Here is a 17,697-nt window from a genome sequence, read left to right on the forward strand (position 1 = left end):
ACACGAGCCGGCCGGCGAGGCGGCAAACATGGCACATTCCAGTCGAGACGCGAGTTCTCGGAAACGTGGCCAGGAGGAGCATGGGATACACAGCCCCGGCACCCCAGCCCGGGCCCCAGCACCCCAGGCCAGGCTCCGGCACCCCAGGCCGGGCCCCGGCACCCCAGGCCGGCCTTTCACTCCGGGTCCAGCTGCTTGTTCGCAGCGGGACCTTCCGACAGCCGAGTAACCTCTTAGAACATTTAAGGCGTCTTCGGTGAAAGAAACCCTTGGGTTTATCGTGATCACTGAATAATATATGCAAAGCTCCTAGAACAGCCTTTGGAAGAGAGAACTTGGTTGACTAATAAAATTCGTATTTTCGTATCTCACGAAGCCAGTTAATGGAAAGAAGTCATGGATAGATTTTTCATTCACGGTATGTTACTATAGTAATATTTCACTGTTCACCTCAACTCCCGAGGAAAATTTAGGTCAGAGATCTAGTTTTCTAGTATTTAAGATTCAAATACTGAAAACATTTAGAAAATATTCTAAGCAATTTAATCTATTTTGATACAAATGTATTGGAATAGTAGAGAAGACAGATAATACTAAAAATATGTGCTTGTATGTAGGTTTACTCAAATATAAAAGGATAAACTTTATATATTTTTAATGCTATATAATTTTGCCATCAATAAAAAAATCTGCTTGTATTTTTAAATCTAAATGTGATGCTATTCCAAAATATTTAGGTTAAATTATAAGGATCACAAAAGTGAATTATTAAAACTTGTTCTCTGAAACGCTCTTACATTAATACTTTATATCTCGCTTTTACACTAAAAGTTCATTCGTAAGAGAAGACTGAACTGAAATCGTCCCCGGTCAGGTGGCCTCGATACTTCTGACCTCGGAGGGGCGGCGGGGGTGCTGCTATCTGAGAACAAACCGCCTCCCGCCAGGCACCCCTCCGGGGCCTTCTCCACATGTCCTGCGCGGGCCAGGAGCCCCGGGGCGTAAGCCCCACGTGTCCTGGTGCGGGCCACACACGGGGGGTCTCCAGAGCAGAGACCAGGTCGTCCTCGCTGCCTGCATAGCTCACCAGCCGCAGAACTCCAGGGGAGCCCTGAGCACCCTTCACCTCGGATGCTGGGGAGGGCGGGCTCGGAGCCGGAAGCCTAGTGGGGGTCTCAGGACCGCTACCTGGCTTCAAGGCATGCCGCAGCACCCAGCCCACAGTGGACGCCCCGGAAGGCCCCCTCCAAGCCGGCGGCTTCCGACACGCTCCTCCTGATGGCGGCCAGGCTCATCTCCTCACACACGCCTCGCTCGGGGCCGACCACAGCTTCCCCGAGCCCTGAGCAGCCTTCGCGGACCTTCCCAAGCTCCGAAACTCTTCGCCCCATTTGGCGACGTTGGTTTTGTGTGGTTTTCATTGTTGTTGCTTTGTCATTGTGTGTCATAAATACGACATGTATGCATTCACCTATTTCCTGTCCATCCTCATCTCTTACCATTCCCACCTGGGGGCCACGCCAAAGACAGATGGGGTGCCGACCCCCCTCAGCTCCCCGGGAGCAGGAACACCCCGGCCTCGCGGGGAACGCTGTCCCGCTTTCCAGCCATCTCTACCCACGCACCCGGTGTCACCGTCGGCGACCTCCCGCATCCCTGCTGGCCCGTCCAGGATGGGTGCTGCAGGCGACCTCCCACACCCTGCTGGCTCGTCCAGGATGGGTGTTGCAGGCGACCTCCCGCACCCTGCTGGCCCGTCCAGGATGGGTGCTGCTCGCACGAGCCCCCACCCCAGTGCCACCTCCCGCAGGAACGGTGTCGGGGTCCCCGCTCCCTGGGCAGCCCCCTTGCTACCCGACGCCCGTCTCTGTGGGCAGGGGGCGTGTCATCCATCTCTAACCCCCATGCCTGACACTGAGAACACACATGATCCAAGGGGTCACACGCAGGTGACAGAGAGAACACACGATACGACAGTACAGGTGACGTGCTACAGAGTTGCATACTGAGGAGTTTAAAATCTACCTTTGCTGACTATGTCAAAACCCAAAGAAAAGGCTACTTCAGATGTATAAACTGACTGAAAATAGTATTTTGACAGATGAGTCTTTCTATAAAAACAAATTTGACTATTATATGTATTTTATCCTTAAAAACTCAAATAGTGCTTGCTTTGGAATTTAATGACATCCTGAAAAAAGCCTAGTAACTGATAATTAAACTAAAATTTCATAAATGCACTTAGACAAGAGCATTAAAGGCCAAAACATTAAACACACATACATGTACTTCCTTTGCACTTAAAATCCACTTTTTAAAAACTTAAAATAGCATATTAAACAGTATATTTTAAGTCCTAGAAATGTTAAGGAAGAAACTAAAAATCTCATTTCATCCAATTGTGAATATTCAGATCTGATGTTGTCAGGCAAACTATTTTAGGGGTTTTAATCTGTTTACTCTAATAGGGACTAAAATTTATTTACTTTTCTAGGCCTAACAAAAGAATCTTCCAAGTAACAGCCCAGAAGATTTACTAGACAGAGAGGCTAACACACGAGAGAAGTTCTGAGGAGGCAGAGCAGACAGCTCCCGAGCCAGGGGGCGATCGTCTGATCACTGGGGAGCCAGCCCACGACCAGACCGGAGAGGTCTGGAAAAGGAAATGACCTGGTCTGAGACCCAGCTGGGAAACTGACGACCTGTGAAATTCGAAGATGCGATTTACTCGATGCTCAGCAATGACTTTAATGAAGGGCAAGCGTTCGAGACGCAAAAAGAGTCTCAGTTAATGAATCTGCCACTGGTTCTTCCCGAGTCTTACGCATTCCCCCAAAGAAGTGGCAAGACTGACCTCTGCCCAGTACTGGCAAAAAGAAAAACTAACAAAACCATCCTTTCATAATAATTTTTCTCGAAAATCACTTTTCATAATCAGTTTACGTTAAATGTAATGCTCTGAAAACAAAACAAAAAGATTCATCTACAAAACATTTCCACTTCAGAGGCTCCAAAAACACATCCACGATATCTAGCCCAAAAGGATCTGTTAAATGCGGAATAAATTAATAGATTTGTTTGCGTCCAGCTCCCACTCTGGCCACTTATTAGCTTCTCAAAGCACATGAAACAAGTTAAATCTCAAATCCCAGAGCTGACGACGTGAGCCAGGAGGCAGCACGTCACACCCCGTGAGTCACCAAACGTGGCCGCAACATGTCTGGCGGCACCGACTGGCACACACACCTGGTGAAGCCCACCTCCTGATCTGAAAACTAGTTAAAACTTCTTCAAAAACAGTTTGGTGACATCAACCCAGAAAAGTGACTTCAGACTTACTTTCCCAAGCAGGAGGCTTAACGTACTCTTGAACGAGGGTCTTCACATAGGCATTCAAGGAGGCCGGCTCCTGAAGCCCCCCGGGGCTACGAGCCGCAGAGCGCCCAAAACAGGCTTCATTAACTCGCAGCCAGTCGCAGAGCTAGAAAAGAAAACAGTTATCGCCTTATTTTAAAAAACCTGCTGAATAAAGGGTTTCTATTTCCCAAAGCTAATTTTATGTCTTGCATAATAAACTGAATGTAAATGACTGAACATAATAAAGTAAGAGAACGTTTACTGTCGTGACTGAGTTTCACACAGTGCGGAAAAGTGTGTGTGTGAATGAGTGTGTGTGAATTAGTGAGTGTATGTGTTTTCTAATCTCTATCCAAGATTTTATGAACAGGCAAGAATTTCTAAAGTACTGAATATAAAACGCGCATTTTGAGAAGGTATTCTAAAGAACATCTCTGTGAAAAATAACACATTATGCAAAAGAAATTACAACCTTAAATTAAAACTCATTCCAGCTTCACATATTAAATCAAGGATACGTTTATCTTTGGGAGAATGTAGAATTTGAAATGTAAGTTATAATTAAAGTTCCTACCCTCTTCACAAGTTTATTTTCTACCATATATGCATTTTAAAACATATTAAGAGAAATTCTGTCCTGGTCCTTCTCCATATCTTTTAGAAGATTTAAAAAACTAAAAGTCACAGAACTTCCCAGAATGAATCTTTGATTTCATGTACCTATGAATTTTGTTTTGAAATCTGTATTCTCAATTTTCTTTTCATAATTACCTCTTAAAGAACAAATTCAATATACATAAATTTAAATATGAAGTAAACAGTTCTATCTTTCTAAAAGGTAAGAATTAAAAAATAAATTCCATCCATTAAGGCCATCCAAAATTATATATGAGACAAAATAAGAAAAATAAGAAAAATGAACAAAAAAACAATACATCACTTGACCAAAGACAAACTGATGAATGAGGCAATGACCGAGTCACGACTAGAACTGACAACCCACAGGAGCCAACCAAGGGGCAGTTCGGCAACACTGAAGGTCATCGTCAAGCCCAGGTCTTAAAATATGACCTAACAGTGAGGTCGGCTAATATGTATCTTTCCAAAGTATACACTTTCCTTTACTCTCCTCTCAAACTGGCCAAAGTTTCTTAATTATTGCTATAAAATATGTGAGGTTTTCCACATCTTGTACTTCCATAAGTATAATCCTATAATAGCAAAATTACTGAACTAAACTCAAATTCATATTTGACTCTTTCCCTCTATCAAACCTGTCACAAAATTCAGAATATTTCCCTTCGAAGGGTCTTCATGTCAGACTCAGGGTTTAAATGGCATCTAAGAGTCTGGGGTACATGGGTTCCCTTGGTTTCACATAAAAATACAAGTCTCAAAAGTCTATTTGCACACTTTCATGAGAATGAGAAGACAAGCCAAAGACCAAGAGAAATATCTGCAAAAAAAAAAAAAAAACACATCTGATAAAGGGCTGGAATCTGAAACTTCTGAAAAAACATTTCATCGAAGAAGATACAATATGTAGACAGCAAACAGCGCATGAGAAGATGCTCAACGTCACATGTCATGAGATGACTTAATAACTAAAACAACCTCCACTACACACCGAATGGCACAGCTAAAATGCAGGACCCCGGCCTCACCGATGAGGACGTGCACCTCGCTGCTGGCGGGAGTCAGTGTACAACAGGACAGACACTTCAGAAGACCATCAGGTGGTTTCTTAAAAGACGAAACACACTCTGACCATACAATCCAGCAGTGAGGCTCCCTGGTATTTACTCAAATGAGTTAAAAGGTTACATCCATGCGAAAACCTTCGCATCAATGTTTACGGCAGCTTTATCCTTCAGTAGGTGATGGATAAATAAACTGGTCCATCGGACAATGGAATATTCTTCGGCAATAAAAAGAAATGAGCTATCCAGCCACGAAAAGACATGGAAGAACCTTAAATGGAAATACTTGGGAGAAAGTAATGTGTGAAGTCCATATGATGTCATATAGACTCCAACTATACGACATTCTGGAAAAAGCAAAACTCCAGAGGCAGGGGAAACATCAGGGGCTGCCGGGGGCTTGGGGGGGCGGAGAAGATAGGGGTGAGCGGGTGAAACACAGGACTTTTGGGGCAGTGAAACTACTCTGCCTGAGACAGATGGAGGATACACGTCGTATGTATTTGTCAAAGCCCACAGAACACACAGCACAAGAGTGACCCCTAACGTGTCTGAGTGTTAGTGAATAACGTTTCTGATGCAATAAACGCACTGTGCTCACGCGAACCGCTAGTTACGGGCAGCCCCGTGGCGAGAGGGGCGTACTGAGGGGGTTTATGGGAATTCTCTGTACTTCCTGTGCAATTTTTCTATAAACCCAAAACTGCTCTAAAAAGCAAATTAACTTTAAAAAATCATTTAGGTTGAGCTATGTGAAACGGCCATTTCTATAAATTAAAATTGACTAAATATAATGGTTTTATGTAATTCAACATAACGGCTTTATACTATACAGCAAAAGTTATAGCTGTAGCCAAATCTATGCTGTTACATGTACTTACATAAGTGCTTTTATTATTAAACAAACAAAAAGAATTAAAATTGAGGTTCGAGCAGGAGCCACAGACTGTGAAGGACGGCGGCCGTGTTTGTTTGCTGACCGCTGTGTTCCCAGCGCTCGGCACGGCGCCTGGGTGGGGGAGGCGTGTGAGTGTTCGGCAGACACATTCGAGAGACAAGCGACACACACTCAGAGAAGAAAAGCGAGGAAGGCAGATGTTCATGAATTAGAGAACTGAACAACTAAGTGGAACAGACCAAGAAATCCAGGGGCTCGCTCCTCAAAAACGAACTATGAAGCAAACTTCTCTCATTTATACCTGGCAGCTCGCACCACACACCACAAAAAGCCCAGAGGGGTGAACCACGACGAGGAGCCACACACACCGAAGCGAGGGGCAGAGCGTATCTGGATGTGTGAACAAGCTGGAGGTGGGAACGAGCGAAATGCAGGAGACAGAGAAACGCACGCGTCTGGAGAAATGCAAACGCTCGATAGTCGCAATCGGGAAATTACTGTTAACATGTTTAGGTGTGAAAAGGGCTTAATTTGGGGCTCTGTTAAAGTCCTTAACTTTTAGCAGTACATCTGAAATATTTACAGATGAAATGATCAATTTTGAAACAAAAGCCCAACAAAAGGACCTGATTAAATAAATTCTAAGACATTTAATCAACTGAATTTTTAAACACCAGATTGGAGATTAAGCAACATGCTGAAATGCTCAAATATATGTAAAAATGAAAAATAAAATTCAAAACAATATGTTTAGTTTTAAGATATATATACCAACATATCATTTTAAATATACATATAGTGAAAAAAGAATTAGAATTATATATTCGAAAACTTAAAAATCAAAACAAAAGATGGATTTAGTTGGGTGGTGGGCATCTCAGGTGTTATTTTCTCTATAGGGTTCTGTATTTTTCAGATTCCACATACTTAGATGATGATCAAGAATATGAGATGAAATTCTAATTTTCAAAAGTCCCAATTTGTTCCTTCTTCATTCCCTCTGCCATTATGCTACTTACAGCCTCATTATTTTATACCTGAATATTTTAGCACAGTCCAAAGTGATTTCTCTTGCTTCTCTCTATGTATAGAGCCAGAATTGCCTTCTAAAATACATCCCTAGATTCAATGGTCTCTTGGGAATTGAAAAAATACAAAATGAAAAAAAAAATTAAAAATTAAAAAAAAAAAATTCTGTCCTCAAACACCACACTAAGCTACAGAGCAAATTAGAAATCAACGAAAGTGCAATGGGTGGGATGGGGCGGAAGGGGGGCACTAACGGGCAGGTGACATCACGGGGGGCGGCAGGGCCGGGGACAGGGACCAGCACACAGGGAGGGCGCCCACCACCACAAGGGCTGGAGCAAGGGCAGCGGGGAGAGACACTTAGGATTTCATGATGAATCTGATGCACAAAGTCAGGAAAAACTACGAATTACCTAAATGCCAGGCTGGGGCAACGGGGCAGACGAAAGTGCCATGAACTGACAGGAAACAGAGAAAGAGGAGGTTGTGTTACTCCCTGAGCGGTGCAGCCTCGGCTCCCCGAGGGCAGCTCCCCCAGCACCGCCACCTGCCCACTGGCCGCGCCCCCGCCTCCGAGCGGGCGGCCTCCACCGCCCCCGTCACCACCCCCGCCCGTCCCGAGCGCCTCGGTGGCACCATGACGTCTGCTCGAAGCAGACAGACGACTTTCTAAAATCTCTGCTGACAGATAACGAAGCAATCGCTATCTTTTACATAAATGGCTAGTAATAAATTCAATTAGAAGACAATTTTCATGAAGTTTACAAAGCCCTTAACGTTAAGTCATTTTCGATCTCACCTCTGTCCACAGTGAAGTCCCCCGTCCTAAGGACTCCTCTTGTCTCAGAGACATGAGAAAAGCTGAGACGTCGGAAAGTGACACTTTCTCCTGGGGGGGGTAATTTTTAAAATTTACTCATTTAAAAATTTTTAATGGAATAAAATAAAATCACTGTAAAAGCGACTATTTAAAATAGAATTAGTTCAATCAAAAGAAAGCTATTTTAAAGAAGATATTATTCAACTTTTAAAATAAAGTACTGATTACAAACAACACGTTCTATAAATCAAAGACTGCATAAATCTATCTTCCTTAAAATCAAGGTTAGTATCTTAGAGATAAGGCAGCCCTGACTGAAAAGCAAAAACAAAAACATGACATAAGAAATAACTATCGCTTCGCGCAGCCGCAGATATGGCGCCCGCCCCGCGAGGCCGCGCAGGCCTTGCGCTCTCGGGGGCAGATGCGCCGAGCTGAGGCGGCGCGGCCGCCGCTCACGCCCGGTTCCGGCTCGAGTGAGTCTGACGGGCCCGCGGCCGCGCCGTTCGCTCGGCGGCGGCTTCTGCGCGGCTGAGGCAGAGACCGCGTGACGCCCCGGGCCTCGGGTGAGCGCCGGCCCGGCCCTTCGTGGCCCCGCCGTCGCCAGGCGCTGCAAGGACACAGCACAGAGACCACGTGCCCCGGACGTCAGGTCGCCGGAGGGCGCGGAGGTCACCGGGTGAAGGCCGCCACGTGCGCAGACCCGGTGCCCGGGCCGCCCCTGAGGGTCCCAGACGCCCGGGGCGTGGGGGGGGGGTGCAGACGCCTCCGGCACAGCGCGCCGCCCCCAGGCCGGACGCGGAACCCCGAGCCGCGACAGCGTCACCTGCCGCCTCCCTGACCCCTGACCCCTGACCCCTGACCCCTGCTGCCCGCCTGGCCGCCCGCAAGGCAGAGCGCCGCGAGCGAGGAGCTTACCGCGTCCACCAGGTGCATCGCCGCCTGCAGGAGGCAGCACTGCGCCGCGCCCCGCAGCAGGATCTGGTGCGTGGCCATGGTGCACTGCAGGACGTCCCTGCGGCGGGAAACAAACCACGTCCGCCCGCCGCCCGAGCCCGCCGCGGACGCCCGAGCCGCCCGCGGACGCCGCCCGCCGTCCCCAGCGCGGAAAGCCGCCGGCGGCCCTCGGAGCTCGGCTCCTCCAGGGAGGCCGCCCGCAGCGCTCCGTCTACTGCGGAACGGAGCTCGAAAACCGCGAGGCCATGAATGAAGGCACTTTAAGAATTTCACATTTTAAAAAATACTGTGATCAATATTACTGTCTGGCATTTTCCCTCTAGTTTCCTACACACCAACGTAATAAAAACAGTACTGGCCTCACGGTGGTCAAGGTCCACTGGCGCATGCCACATTTTTAAATCAGTAATTCATGTAACAAGTTCGACCATATAAATAACAAATATTTTAATTTACTTTTTTCTTATAAAACGAAGGGCTCAAAAGTCCCAAAGCCAGTGTTAACTAAATCCACGCACTAGAGACTAAAGCAGCGGGGGAAACGAAGCTGACAGGCGGCCACAGGCCAAGGGGCCGGGCACACTACCTGAGGGCGAGAAGCCCCTCCCGAGCCAGGGCGCTACACTTCGGGACGCTGGCCAAAGCCCTAGACAGAAACAAAATGGGAACAGCACACCAGTGTCGACTCGTCATCCTCTGAATGAACTTTAGCAGGAAGCCACCTGAAAGAAAAAGTTTGAAAATATCGTTTTTGCCAACAGCACATGAAAAGACACTCAGCCTCACTAGACATGAGGCGGAGAAACGCAGATCACAAGCCACAAGGGGACTTCACACGCGCCGGGTCGGCCACGGCCGAAGGGCAGATCACGGGGAGTGCGGGCCAGGACAGAAGAACAGGGTACCCTGCCCCTGCTGGTGGGAACGTCGCACGGTGCGGCCACTGCACCTCTCCAAGTTAAACAGCTGCCACGTGCCCTGACACCTCCGCTACCAGGGGCAGAATCAAGGGAACAAGCCAGGTTCACGTGAAAACTCGTACGCGACCATTCTCAGAGGTGCTGTTCTCGACAGTTAAAAGTGGAAATGATCGGGATGCCTACCAGTGGATGATGGGAAAGCAAACCCTGCGACGCCCACACGGGGAGGGGCACTGTCAGCCACGAGGCCGAGACAGTGCCGCACGCCACGACACCGACGGATCTTTATAACACTGTGCTAGCTGCAAGAGGCCGGACATGAAAGGCCACACATTACACGACCCCATTCATAGGAAATGCTAAGAACAGGCAAATCTGTGGAAAGTAAAGCAGTGTCGGAGGGGCTGGGCGAGGGGCGCGAGTGATGGCTGCTGAGCCTGGAGCTTCCTCTGGGGACGACGAAATATTCTGGCATCGGTGGTGATGGCTGTACGGCTTCGTGAACATACTAAGAAGCACGGACAGAACACTTTAAAAGGGTGAATTTTATGCTATATGAACTATATCTCAATAAAGCTGTTGGGAAAAAAGGTACTTCAATTTTATTACCATTTAGTAAGGACATATTCTACTCTACTGTAGAGATTCTGATAATCATAAAGCTATATATATCTTTTAAAGTAAAAAAACAAGTTTTTTAACTGTTAGAAGTCATTTTTCTGTTGGAGATGTTAAAAATATTTTTTAAAAAATGCTGATGGTAAGTGGCCTCTGGTATCTACAAACAATGACATTAGGTCTTTCTCATGGACCATTTCTTTCTTACCCTGGACCTAATCCCTATAACTTTTCTATTTTGAGATAGAAACGGAGGGCGTGCCATTCTTTCTCTGCCAATGTGTGACTTGAGGACCCTCAACTCACGCGCTCAGTGAAACGTGTTTCCTCAGATCACTGGAGAATTTTAAGAAACCCTTGCATGCTCCGAGAAGGGGACCACACGTACTTCAGATCTTCCGAAGTGCCCAGCGCTAAGCTAGGTACACTCAGGATACTGACTGCACATTGAGGGAAGAGTAAGAACTGAGCACGAACATTTCGCTTGCCCCCCTTCCGCTGGACTCAGTTCCCACTTCTCTGCAGAACACCTCGCTTACAAGTGTCTTCTCCGTGCCTGGCACCTGGCCACAGTCCCCAGGCACCCAGTGTCCAGGGCACTGTCCACCGCCATGCCAGTCACACTGTGCTACTGACGTGGGACGTGGAAATCTGGTCAGCAAATCGATCCCCTTACTGTAAACTTCCGAATTCTAGCAAACTGAAGAACACCTTGGCAGTTACCTTCTCCATTAACAGATTTTTTTAAGAACATAATTAAATCTATTTTCTTTAAATCTAAAGTTGTGGTATACAATTTTTCCCTTTCTTTCCTGACTTTTGAACAGGTACCGTTTCACCTGTTCAAAAGAAAAAATTCATACGTTCGTACCCCCTTATCCACAGGGGAGGGGTTCCAAGACCCCCTGAAACCACGAGTCATACCAAACCCTATATATCCTGCTTTTTTCCTATATGTACACACTTGTGATAAAGTTTAATTTATAAATTCAGCACAGTAAGAGATTAACAACAACAATAGAACAGTTATAACAATATACTGTAATAAAGTTATATGAATGTGGTCTCTCAAAATATCTTTCGAATTGTATATTTCTAGAATTTCCCATTTAATATTTTTGGTTGACTGCAGGCAACTGAGACCCCGAGAACCGTGGATAAGGGGAGACCATTGCCATCTCACACACAGGGTCACGTTCTAATTCACAAAACCAGGAGTAAAAAACGGGACCCAGAAGTCCTTCTGCTGCCCAGGAAACAAAACACTGGTTTTCTGCTTTGCTGATCAATATACCTCATCAGAAAGAAAAATAAACCCCCAATCTGAAGAAGTGGATATTTCTAGGACACAAAAGGTCTCACAAAAAGCAAATACATTTTTCTTTTTTGTCTTCCTAAATCAATATTTATAAAAGGACAACTTTGCCACAATAGATACTCTGTTTAAGACTTTTTCCCAAACCCAGATTTTCTTCAACCTATTTTACCAATTTTTGAAGCTGAACAGAAACAACAAGAAAAGACGGCATACTGCCCCACATATTCTAAAATTTCTTCTGCCTACTCGTGTCAATATGGGCAATAAGTTACGTACAAAAGCAGAAACGCGCACTCAGTTATTGCCGACACCTGTATAATTCCGACATGTCCCGGAGAAAGGGAACGATTTCGATAACACTGCGTATAACAGTCACAGGATGGGGCTTATGACCAAAATACTAAAAATAAATAAATTTTTAAAGCTAATAATTTTTTTTTTAATCTCTTTACTGCACATACTCTTTGTTTCTTCTGGAAGGAGAGAAGTGTAAGTAACTAAAAACTTCTGTAATTTCAGTCCCAATGGAGAACCGCTTCCTATCAGCTGGCCTGGGGACCTACAGACAAAGAGAAAAAAAATATTTAAAATCTACTTACAATAAGTAAACTGAAACTAAGTGGAACTAGGGCCCAAAAGACTTTTAACAATAAAAAAGACCATTTTCTTTTTCTGAACCTGCTTTTATTTTTCAGTAAAATTGTGAGGACCCTTCTGATTACAGAAATATCGAGATCTTCTAGGAAAATGGGTGTGTGTTAATACCATGCTGTACTGAGCTGGCATGAATTTCCTTTTTATGACACTTTCTCTGACACAAATATATGAATCTTGCTAAAGGGTATCATTTTTTAAAACTCTCAAAATGATCAGTTTAAGTTACATTTTATTATTTCCAATATATAATTCAGTGATTTTAAATCTTTAGGTATTAAATGACATTCACGGAAAAACATGTTAGTCATAAGTTACTACTTGAAGGAGCATTTAACTGTTAACATCCACCAGAGTCACACTTCTGCTATGTGCTTCTGCTAGAAACATTAACGGTTAATTGAAAACACCAAAGTGCTGGAAAACTGAAGACATTTCATAACAAATGTTTGTCAACTCTTTCAAAAAAGCACCAAGTTGGTTTTACTGCTCTAGAGCTGTCTAATCACTTCAGAAACCTATCGATTCTGAGTTATCTGAAATCTAAAATAATTGGCAATTCGAGGATTGCTATGTTTTCAGTATTTATCGAATGGGGCTAAATAGTAACATAACACAGACTAATGAAAACATTTTTTAAAAACTGATGGTGGGTTTTTCTGTACAGAGGTATACCAAACAAAAGACTTGCAAGTATAAATTTAGTAAATCGAAATTAAAGAACATAATTTCAAAAGCAAGGAAGTTTTTGAAGATATAAGTCAAAAGTACAGATAATGCTCAAAAAATGAGGATCTGGCATAATACCAACAAACTCTTTTGTCAGCCTTTCAACGGTAAAGGCGGCACCTACGTTACGGACAATGGCTGCCACCATCCGATGTGGAAAGGGGCAAGTTCCAGAGAACCCTGTGGTGCTGGGCTATTAGTGTGAACTCGAGGTTTTAATATGGATGGATGGACAGATGGACACCGAAATTGATATAGATGTGTGTATATACACACACACAGACACACACACACACACACGGAGCGAGACAATGATGAAGCAAACGTGTTAAAACAGTAACGTTTGGGGAACGTGAATGAAAGGTAAACAAGAATTCTTTGTATTATTCTCACAACTTTTCTAGAAGTCAAAATAAAAAGTTAAAAGAAAAAAAAAGTTGAAAGAGCTGGTTAGCTAAAGTCACCATGGTTTCCAGAGAGCAGAGATGAGTAAGCGAAGAAGCGACGCCAGGTAAGACACACCTGCCGAAGACGAAGGCTGGAGGGCTCCCGGGAGGAGGGGAAATGACGAGGAGGAGGAACACTTGATACACCTGATGGCAGCAAGGCGAGAAGAGCCCCACACACGGAAGGGGCGACGCGGGGAGATCAGGGCGATGCCGAGCAGGCAACGCGCATCACATACCAAACTTTGTCATTTTTTATCAACATGTTAAATTTATCTAACACACATTACTGCATTGCTGCTAAATACCATCACGTTTGCTTACCTGCTATACAGAGAACTCTCTGAAAGTGCATCCATTAGGGGCCCGATAATAAACTGAAAAAAGAAAAGGGGATTTGATGTTCAGTTGTAGCTATAACTTTGAAAAGTCAGCTTTGCCCTTAATTGCACATCAAGGGCCGGTGCAAGCACTGCGGACTTCTTATGCTCTTGGGTAATTTGTGAGTCTTGGCGGTACCTCGATTCCACCAGAAGGACAAAATACAGAATTTTCCCACCTGATAAAAATGTATAAAATGTTCGTGTTGGGTCAAGAAGGAAGAAAGAAACCCAAAGAAGGAATGTGTGGTGGAAATAAAGGTAGTAACGGAGGAAAAACAAAAAGATACTCAAGAGGAATTTAAGCCCCGATGCCTGGAAGATAAAAGGGGAAAATTATATCTTCAAAAACATCACCGGACACGGGCCAAAAATCCCAGCTCATGGAAGTGCAGGAAGGCTGGAAGAATGCAGAAAAATGACACACACGAAAACTGTGGCATGTGGTCAGGCAGGTGGGAAAACTCGCTTTGGTCCCCTGGACACAAGAGGTACATGAGTAACCAAAGTGGCCATGTGACTCACGTGGCACTGCCACATGACACTTAAAGCCACAGCGTCATTCTCAGTCTCTGCTTTGTGCGATTTCTGACAAATGGACGTAGAGATGCCAATGAAATAACTGCTTCTGTCACATACTGTGTGTAACAGCAGCAACGCGACCGCGCGGAGGCGAGCGCTGTGCGCGGGCCGGGGACACGCGCACCCGGACCACGCGGCCAGCAGGTCGGCGAGAAGCTTCTACGCCGGTTCTCACGCCCCGAGCCTCGCCGTTTAGACACCGGCGGAGGGAATGACGCGGGCAGCTCGGCGACGGCCACAGCCGCGAGCCCTGTCCACATGCGACGGCGGAGCCCGGAGGACTGGGGTGGGCGGAGCGCGAAGCCGCAGGGCGTGACCCGCTGCCGCCGAGGCCTCCGACGCGTTCTGAGGGTCACGTGCGAGGCGACGGGCGCCCTGACCCCGCGCCCGGGACAAAGGGGCCCGGGGGGGGGGGGGGGCGGCGGCGTTACCTCGGACACCTCCGGCGCAAACGGCAGGCGCTTCGCCTCGAAGAGCTCCAGAAAATGCAGGACGCCTTCCTTGCTCAGGACTTTGTTTTCGCTTTCGAACATCCTTTTGTAAACGCACATGTGCCAAGACGGGTGCAGGAGCCAGCACGCTGTGGAGAAACGCGCGGTGCTGACGTCTGCCGAGGGCACGTTCACGCGTGCGCGCGCGCGCACACACATGCCCGCGCACGCCAACGCGTCGCCCCCGCTGCACTACCAAAGCGAGGCTGCGTCTAACCACCCCGCAGGCGTTTAGCTACTGCGCGGCCCAAGCGACTCAGGGTCAGGATGCCGCGCGCCGAGGGTTACTTAGAAAGACAGCAAAGGTTATGGCTGCTTCGATGTGCAGCATTAAATGTTACCCCCGCATGCACGCTGGGTGGCTTTGGATTTGGGGTGATGCCAACCAATTTGTCTGTCACCCCGCCTACACTGACATCTGAAACTGTCACTCCCCTGCTTCGAACGCTTAAATGGCTTCTCAGGTCTCTTAGAATAAAACAAGAACAAGGACGAACTGACCCTGACGACTGCTTCAGCCTCACCCGTCCCCCACCCCCACACTGCGCCCCAAGGGTCGGCACTGTCCCGGGGCTGCTCCGCACGGTGCTGTCCCCTCGACCCTGAGCTCTGACGTCATCTCCAAGGCCGCCTGCCTCAGCCTGTCTGCTGCCCGTGTAGACCTGATCATCAAAATTATGTTTTCATGGAAAACAGACAAGAATCAAGTGAAAAATAGTACATCTGTCTCACTTTATCCAGTGTGTAGCATATATTGGACACTAAGTATCCTTAGTAAATATCTAATTGAGAAGAAAAACAAGATAAATATATACCTTAGAGATATATGCTAACTCTTGACATATCTTTTAATTCTATTAGGAAAAAAATCGGCATTTTTAACTCATCACGGTCTATATGTAAATTGGTCCATTATTTGTAATTTACACCAAGATGCTTGCTCAATTCCTTGGTGATAGTAATTTTTCAAAAACTGTCACTGCTATTTGATTTGATCTGCCAATAGCTGTGGGCAAAATGTAGTAACAGGAGAATCATTTTACTAGTAAGTGCCTAAGTGAAGTCACAACAGGATTCGATTAAATTCTAGCCCCAGGTGGGACAACAGAGCCTTATGGTCTGTGAAAAATCCCATTGCCTCAGAAAAAACTACAGCAATCAACGAGCAAAGCTCAATTCCTACGGGGTCAAACTATTAAAGTTCTAATTTTCCAGAGTAGACACTGAAAACCCATTTACCTAGCCAATTCTCATGTGTAAACACGATAATGCAGCATTTTGTCCTTTATACAAACCTAAAACACTGTTAGCCTGCACTGAGCTGTTTCACTGATCCAAACTTAATTTTATAAAATACTTTTAGGAAGCTCCAGCTTCATTTTATTTCTCCTAAAAAGTTCTCATAATACAGGATTGATTACGAGTTTAAAAACCATATATAAAATAATATCTTGGACTTTTCCTGAGAAGTCCAAGATATAGAACTGAAACCTCCAAAAAAGTAACTCTAACAATGATAGAGATGTGTCAAGAATAAGAATGGAAAACAGATAAAATATGTAAGGCCAAAGAGCCATTATTAAAAATGTAAAATATAACATCATTATCAAATGTTTCCATTTAAAATTATATTTTCAGAGTATTTAAGTATACAGGTGAAAGCACTTGACTAGCTAAGTGAGAAAAAAAAACATGAACACTCAATGCAGAAGGTTATCAACAGCGGGTTCTTTCCTTCTTTACACTTTTACAGTTTTTTCAAGCACTACAATGAACAAGAGTTAATGATGAAATTGAGGGGAAAAAACTACAAATGCTATAAAAAAAATCAAAATGAAAGTAACCTCCGTGATCTTCCTGTGACATTGCACCTTCAAACAGGTCATTCAGCTTCGGTAAAACTGGCCTTATAACATGAACCTGAAAATAAAGGCAAAAAGACACGTGAAATAATTCACCTTTAGGGATGTTTTTGTTTATTTAGAAAACAGTGGCCCTCTGCTTCCCCACCCCCACGTAAAGACTGTGCAAAATGTGTCTGATTATTCCAGCTTTAAAATCGTATTAATTGAAGCGTGTACGGGGAGTGTGACAAAGCTCAAGACCACAACCTAGAATGGGCGCAGTAATGTCACACTCACAGTGAATATCCTATCACGTCACACAATCCTCACCGTCCTGGGAAACAGGGCAGATCATACCAGTACGCCACAAAGCGGAAACAAAGACAAATATTTTCTCTAGTCGCTCGAGTTGCTCCAGGCCACACAGCCGGAGGCAGAGCTGGCTCAGAGTTCAACATCCCTCGTGCCTGATGCTGCTGCAGATGCAGAGTCTAACTCACACCCTCTTCGAAAAACCGGTGAGTGAGGGTTTCTAATAACCAGTGGGGTCTTACAGACCTACTGACTGAGGAAAACCCTGAGTTACTTGAACTCGGAGCGCATTTTATTCCTCATCCTCGCCTCTGCGTATATTTATTTCAGTGCACAAACAAGGCTGGTGCACACTTGGGCTGACACCTCACAGTGAGTCCGCAGCTGGCTGGCTCCCAGGGGCCTGTGCCCACAAACGGGGGACCCAGGCCCGGAGCTCTCCAAGGGCGACCCCCAGAACACCAACAGACGTGTCTCCTGAGGACTGGTGAAATATTCCAATTCTCAGGCCCTCCCCGACCCCTGACTCAGAAACTCTGGGGACTCGACCCGGCAATTCACAATGCAGCAAGTCATCTGGGTGATTCAAAGGGACATTAAAGTTTGAGAACCACTAATTAAAAATTCCATCATTCTACAAAA

At 45.6% G+C, this 17,697-nt stretch overlaps 1 protein-coding gene across 5 annotated transcripts in view; it reads right to left on the minus strand.

The window, feature by feature from the left end:
• Nucleotides 1-17,697, minus strand: part of TARBP1 (TAR (HIV-1) RNA binding protein 1) — a 55,436-nt gene that overhangs the window by 32,775 nt on the left and 4,964 nt on the right. For all 5 annotated transcript variants that reach the window (XM_036235595.1, XM_036235593.1, XM_036235592.1 and 2 more), the window contains exons 3-10: nt 16,744-16,819; nt 14,840-14,988; nt 13,771-13,823; nt 12,079-12,176; nt 9,348-9,483; nt 8,723-8,819; nt 7,784-7,873; nt 3,340-3,481 (exon numbers count right to left, since the gene is read on the minus strand). In XM_036235595.1, the coding sequence (XP_036091488.1) occupies nt 3,340-3,481; nt 7,784-7,873; nt 8,723-8,819; nt 9,348-9,483; nt 12,079-12,176; nt 13,771-13,823; nt 14,840-14,988; nt 16,744-16,819 (841 nt within the window). The remainder of the gene's footprint in view (nt 1-3,339; nt 3,482-7,783; nt 7,874-8,722; nt 8,820-9,347; nt 9,484-12,078; nt 12,177-13,770; nt 13,824-14,839; nt 14,989-16,743; nt 16,820-17,697) is intronic.

The sequence above is a fragment of the Rousettus aegyptiacus genome, unplaced genomic scaffold (genome assembly GCF_014176215.1).
Source record: "Rousettus aegyptiacus isolate mRouAeg1 unplaced genomic scaffold, mRouAeg1.p scaffold_m13_p_18, whole genome shotgun sequence".
NCBI lineage: Eukaryota > Metazoa > Chordata > Mammalia > Chiroptera > Pteropodidae > Rousettus > Rousettus aegyptiacus.